This window comes from Oryzias melastigma, linkage group LG6, assembly GCF_002922805.2.
Source record: "Oryzias melastigma strain HK-1 linkage group LG6, ASM292280v2, whole genome shotgun sequence".
NCBI lineage: Eukaryota > Metazoa > Chordata > Actinopteri > Beloniformes > Adrianichthyidae > Oryzias > Oryzias melastigma.
In genome coordinates, this window is record NC_050517.1 from 10,568,795 (window position 1) to 10,575,312 (window position 6,518).

Consider the following 6,518-nt stretch of genomic DNA (forward strand, 5'->3'; position numbering starts at 1 on the left):
TTTATTTAAAAAAAATGTATTGATGTTAAGTTTTAACCTTTGTTCAGATGAAGTCACTCATGTTAAAAATAAACAAACTCATTTAATCATAAAAGTTTTTAAATCTGTTGCTGGATAAGCATAAAAAATAGTATTCTGAGCTTGTGAATCAAAATGTAACTGGTTCAATGTTTTAGCAGTTACAATCTGAATAAGATTAAATATGAAATAGTTCTCAGCTACGTAAACCAGCTTTTCTGATTAGTTTAACAGCAGAAAAATCCTGTGTTGGTTTTTATGGTGTTTTTGTAGCACATACTCTTCAGTGTAAGGGCTGCTCGATTATACTATGTTCTTATGGTTTTGTTTCCATCAGCTCTCAAACAAAAAAACACATCCCCTCTGTTCCCTTTCTGTACATTTTTCTCCAACTTCTCGAGTGTTTGGGAATAATCAAACAGGGATTCTTCCACTCATTCCTTATGCTGTTGATGGGAAAATCTCCACGTCTTCATGACGTCTCCTGCTGCTGCTGACCTAGTATTATTGAGAAAAATCCCGATATTCCTGTTGTTTCAAAACATATAATTATGTCATTAAGGATATTACCCCACAGACTGTTCAGTAAACTTACTCACTGGTGTGAAGCTCTTTCAGCTTAAAGCACCAACAACAAAGTCAGTCAGCTGATGGAAACTAGAGGACTGTAGAATTACAGAGGTTATAGTTCAAATGTGACTTTTATCAGATAGCAGATAGCTTTAGCTTCTTGTGATCAAAACTTTTTTGTTGCTTTTGTTCTTCCTACCTTAAAAAACAAACATATTCTTCTGTTTCTGCAGGAGTTATGCATGTTTTGAATCATCAGAAGCTACAGATATCACAGCAGACGTGTATTGAACACTTTGCATTGATTTCCCAGCACTTGCGGCAGGCTGCCATCGCTGGGAGGTTTGTGGAGTTCTTCGGACCTGGACTCTCCCAGCTGTCGGCTCCTGACCGGACCACCATCGCCAACATGTGCCCGGAGTACAACGCCACCGTCAGCTTCTTCCCCATCGACCAAGTCACACTCAAGCACTTTAAAAAGACAAGTGAGTCGTTAAAGCCTCTGTTTGTTCATCGATTAGCCTCAAAGCCAGAAAAAAAATCTGTTCAGTCTGTTAGGAATTTTTAGATCTCAGTTGTTTAAATCACTGTTGCAGATTTCAGCCATGAAAAACTTGAATTGATGGAGTCTTACATGAAGGCGATCAAACTTTTCCGAAGCTATGAAGAACCTTGTGAAGACCCTCAGTACTCTGAGGTAAACGCCCCAAAATCTGCTCCTCAATGATGTTTTCTCTTCACACAACAAACTGATAGAAAAGCATTGACGTTCCTGCAGGTGATCGAGATCAACCTGAGCTCCATGGTGCCCCACGTCAGCGGTCCCAAAAGGCCTCAGGACCGGGTGGCAGTCAGCAACATGAAGGCAGACTTCCAGAGCTGTCTCGACGAGAAGGTGAGCCACTCAAGAACTCACGCGGTGGATTTAGTCAGGCCAAAACGCCGTCTCTGGCTCCTCACAACCGACTCTCTCCATCTCAGGTGGGCTTTAAAGGTTTCCACATTTCCAAGGAGAAGCAGGAGACCCGCGTCGCCTTCCTCCACTGCGGTCAGGAGTACCAGCTGGTGCACGGCTCGGTGGTCATCGCCGCCGTCATCAGCTGCACCAATAACTGCAATCCGTCTGTCATGCTGACTGCAGGTGGGGGGGCCTGAATGATGACATGAAACACGTCCAAAGTGTGTTTGTAAACCTGCTGCATGTGGGTGGAGCTAGCTTCAAATATTTTTAGCCTCATTGCTACATCATGGAAGGCCAAAATGATGTTGAGAGATCGGGTTCATTTGTGTTAAAACGTTCTACAAAAACATCTGTAATCATATCTCGGTTCATGAGATCATTCAGAGATTCTAGTGCAGGAGCTGCGTCTGAATGACGGCTGCTTTCAGCGGTACTTCTGTCTCTGTGATGCTGTTTGACGACTTGCTGTCTGAGGAGGACAAAAATAACAAAGTTAGAATAAGTTATTATTGTCTTGATACAAATAATAAAAAATATAAAAGTTCAGGAGGAGAACGATCAGATTCTCTTCCATGTTGGTTTTAGGCTCCACCCACCGATCACATCATCAACATGCCCCTACTATAGCTGAGTTCCTGATGGGTAGACAAGACACGAAGCTTCACCAAAGTGCAAAAATGTGAACTTTTGCCACATTGCATGAAATTCTGCTAGATTATTATGCTCATAATGCGCGGTATGACCCCTGACCCCGAGTGTACGTTGGCTTAACATTGAAACTGGACATCCATGCTACGCAAATTGAGTTCGATGCAGCTTTAAAACACAAACTGATGAGAAGATTGACATTAACTTAAAGGCGCATTCCAATGAAAATGTATCTTTTTTGTATTTTTAACATGTTCTTGTTGCATTTTTCTCACATTAGAGGACTTATACAAAATAATTTATGATTAAAACTTTGAGTATTTCTTAATTCAAATTGAGTTGGATCATAAAACCGGATGCTAGAAAAAGCTTTTCTCCTTCACAATCTACTAGAATTACATTGATCGTGTTAACAATGAAAAAAATGCAGTAAATCAAAGAACATGAACACAGGAGCTCTGGTGTTAAGGGGTTAATTGATTGGAAACAAAAACCTCAATAATTATTTGTAGCTTTTTATGACTCAAACCCTTAAATGTATTTAATTTCTGCTTTATCCTGCAGGCCTTCTGGCCAAAAAGGCTGTGGAAGCCGGCCTCACTGTCAAGCCTTACATCCGGACCAGTCTAGCTCCTGGAAGTGGGATGGTCACTCACTACCTCAACAGCAGCGGCGTTCTGCCTTACTTCAGTCAGCTGGGGTAAAACCACAGGAAACCACTCACTGATGGAGCTGCTGTCACTGCTGGGGATTGATTGCTTGGGATTTTCTGTCCTCTGGTGTTTAGCAAGTTTGAACCAGATTTCTTTTCCCCTCTGATAATTACAAAACGTATTATCAGAACAGTAGTGTGGCGTCAAATCAAGATCAGATTAAAGTGAGTGAATAAAATAGAGAAAACTTGAAAAATAGACATTGTTTCTGAAAAAAAGGAAATTTGAAAACTTAAAAAAAAAAGTGGAAATTTGAAAACAAGACATTGAAAATAAAAAAAAAATACATTTGAAAAAAAAAAGTTTTCAAAATGTGAAAAAAATACTTAAAACTTGAAAAAATTATAAATGTAAAATGGCTGAAGAAGGGAGTTCAAAGTCCCGCCCCCATGTAAAATTTGGCTTATCTAAGCAGCGAAAACTTGAAAAATCAGAATTGAAACGGAAAATAGGACTAAGAGTGAAAATTCAGAAAGAAAGAAAAAACGAAAATTCAAAACAGCAGCTGTTATTAATGGATATATATTTTTCAATTTGTAATTTTTACATTTATAGTTTTTTTATTCATGTTTTCCTTATTTCTTTTTTCAATTTTTTTTCAAATTTTCCAAATTTATTTCAAGTTTTCAATATTTGTTTTCAAATTTTGAAAACGGTTTTTTTTTTCAAATTTTCATCATTTTTTTTCAAATTTACAACATCTTTTTCAGGTTTTCATATTTTTTTCAAATTTTGAAAGCAATTTTTTTCAAATTTATAATGTCTATTTTTCAAGTTTTCAATCTGTTTTTTTCGTTCTCTCTAAGCTGACCCTGATTTGTCCCCATACAGTAGCTCCCAACCAGAAACTTAAAAAATTAAAGCAGGGCAACAAAAACTTGTCCTTTAACTTTGATTAAATGTTTGATCCGGATCGTTTTATTCTTTCATAAATGTTATAAATGTGTTTCCCCTCTCAGATTTAGTCTTTTTTTTTTTTAAGTCGTCTGAAAGACAGACCTGTTTCTCTGACGTTGGCGTTTGCATCTCCACAGGTTTCAGGTGATTGGTTATGGCTGTGCCACTTGCGTTGGAAATACGGCACCGTTACCGGACGCCGTCGTGGACGCCATCAAACAGGTAGTTTTGCCCGTCTGTGATCCTCCTCTGTTGTTGTTTTTTTTATATTTAGATCCATCAATAATGAACGCTGTCATTTCAGGGGGATCTGGTGACCTGCGGCCTGTTGTCCGGCAACCGGCACTTTGAAGGACGCCTGTGTGACTGCGTGCGGGCCAACTACCTGGCCTCCCCTCCCCTGGTGGTGGCTTACGCTATAGCGGGCACTGTGGGAATCGACTTTGAGAAGGAGCCGTTAGGTAAGGGAGCCGTTAATCTGCGTGAGAGGATTTTGGAGGGAGGGGGCTCATAAATCACAGTGAAGGAAGGAGCTTGTTGTGGTGATTCGGTGGGCTGTGCAGGCAAGTTTGAGCACAAATGAGTGGAAATGAGTGTTTTCTGTTCTGTGGTGTCTCATATCATCCACCCAGGCGCCATCCTGTACAAGTTATTAAAGAAATCTGAACTTTAGCACAATCAGATGTGTGAAGACACTCAAAAGATGCATTTTTTAGACACTAAAGTGTGTTCTTTACCTTTTCATTTTTAACTTTTAGTTGGATAACCTCTGAATTTGTCCATTTTGAGGGTTTGCTGAGAAAGAACAGCACCAGCAATTTTTGTCAACTGAACCCAATTACTCTAATCTTTAAAAAGACATTTGAACATTTGGACTTTAACCTTTATACCTCAGACAGCTGACCTATTTTTTATGTTATTTTAGAAGCTTAGAATCTTGTTTTTGAGGTAAAAAATCTGCAAAATGTCAACATGTCTTCAAATATTTCTGCTTCCTGCTTTGCTTCTTCAGATTATCCTCAAAAGTAAATAAAATTTAAAGCTTCAAGCGGGGTTGTGTGGTCCGCAGGAGTACTCTCTCCTGCCACCCTGGTCAGAGCTCCATGTGTCAAATATTTTTTGAGCTCTATAACAGATTTTTTTTTACTTTCTTCTTCTGTCATGTCATTTTTTGGAGGGGGTGAGTTGTTGAGTATGTGGTGGGAGTGAAATTTTTGCTCACAGGTGCAGTAAGAAATAGTTTTTAAAACAAATATTGTTAAAACAGTGTTTTCTTTTCAGAGGTTTTCTTCTGTTTGCTAACTTCTTATTAAGTTGTTGTGTGTCTTTGCACAGGTTTGTCTTCCAGCGGGAAGGAGGTGTATCTAAGTGATATCTGGCCGTCCAGAGAGGAGGTCCAACAGACGGAGGAGGACACCGTCATCTCCTCTGTCTTTAAGGATCTCAGGGGAAGGATGGAGGTTAGGACACGAAAGAAAAGCTTTCCTTTAAATGGAGACACAAAGCCAAGTCTGTTTTTTTGGGTGACTAAAAGTTGACAGATTTTCTGCTCTTTGCCAGAAAGGGAACACGTTTTGGAACAACATTACAAGTCCAGACTCTGTGGTTTTCCCGTGGGATCCCAAGTCCACGTACATCCGCTCTCCACCGTTCTTCAGCAAGCTGGTAAGTCCTCCGAGGGCCCTCTGTGGGAGCGCCGGGGGAGCCCCACCTTTCATCCTCATCTCCTCTCGTCTCAGAGCAAAGACCTGCCTGCCCCTCAGTCCATAGAGAACGCTCACGCCTTACTCTTCCTCGGGGACAAAGTCAGCACGGACCACATCTCGCCAGCGGGCAGCATCGCCAGGGCCAGCGCCGCCGCCAAGTACCTGCAGAGCAGGCGGTCAGTTTCAGGCTTCACTTTTTATTAATTTGATCAGAGATAGGAATCACATTTGATCAAATTTGTTTAGTTGTTTTGAACATAATAAAGGTGCAGTCACTAAACTTTCTCACTAGTTTTAGTGCTTTAAATAGTTGTTGCAGCTACGTCTGGTTTACCTAAAAAACATGTTCCAGTGCCAGCAAACAGGGAATTTACTATTGATGACGCACACAACTGACTGTAAAATTGAGAGCGATTTATTGAGAGTATTATCTATTTTGTATTAGTGGGGCTGCGTTATCATGACAGCTAATGAATGGAGTTGCTTATGCAATGTTGAAGCTTCTTAGTTAGAGCAACAAGCAACGTTTACAAGTCTACAAGTCACGTCAAAATGATAAAGCGTCAATTAACAAATCTTCGCATGACATTGACGTATTAAGTTAGCTTTTAGTGTTAGCGGTCAATAACAGATGCTCACCTGCTCCAACTGGCGTTCAACAGGTGAACTTATCCACATTATCACTGCTGTCTACTCAAGAGACACGCCCATCACCACAGTCATCAACCAACCTGTCAAATCACAGTTTTGAGTTGAGTGATCTGTTGTAAAATCATTCCCAGTGCTCTTTTGTTTATGATGATGTCATTTTTAGGATGAGATTAGCAGGAGTTCATTAGAAATTCACCACTGAGGTTTTTTTAGTGTGGAGCAACCCCACTCCCTCTTCCCTTTTACTAGGAGCTCAAAACAAAAAGATTGTGGCCCCTGTGTATTTTCTACATCTCATATTAGGGGTGTGCCAAAATATCGATATTGCGATATATCGCGATATTTAGTCCTGCG

At 40.2% G+C, this 6,518-nt stretch overlaps 1 protein-coding gene across 1 annotated transcript in view; it reads left to right on the forward strand.

Moving 5' to 3' along the window:
• ireb2 (iron-responsive element binding protein 2) overlaps positions 1–6,518 on the forward strand; it is a 17,351-nt gene that overhangs the window by 8,469 nt on the left and 2,364 nt on the right. The window contains exons 9-18 of the mRNA XM_024280767.2: positions 902–1,073; positions 1,185–1,285; positions 1,367–1,483; positions 1,570–1,729; positions 2,762–2,897; positions 3,945–4,029; positions 4,112–4,268; positions 5,143–5,267; positions 5,368–5,472; positions 5,547–5,689. Of these exons, the coding sequence (XP_024136535.1) occupies positions 902–1,073; positions 1,185–1,285; positions 1,367–1,483; positions 1,570–1,729; positions 2,762–2,897; positions 3,945–4,029; positions 4,112–4,268; positions 5,143–5,267; positions 5,368–5,472; positions 5,547–5,689 (1,301 nt within the window). The remainder of the gene's footprint in view (positions 1–901; positions 1,074–1,184; positions 1,286–1,366; positions 1,484–1,569; positions 1,730–2,761; positions 2,898–3,944; positions 4,030–4,111; positions 4,269–5,142; positions 5,268–5,367; positions 5,473–5,546; positions 5,690–6,518) is intronic.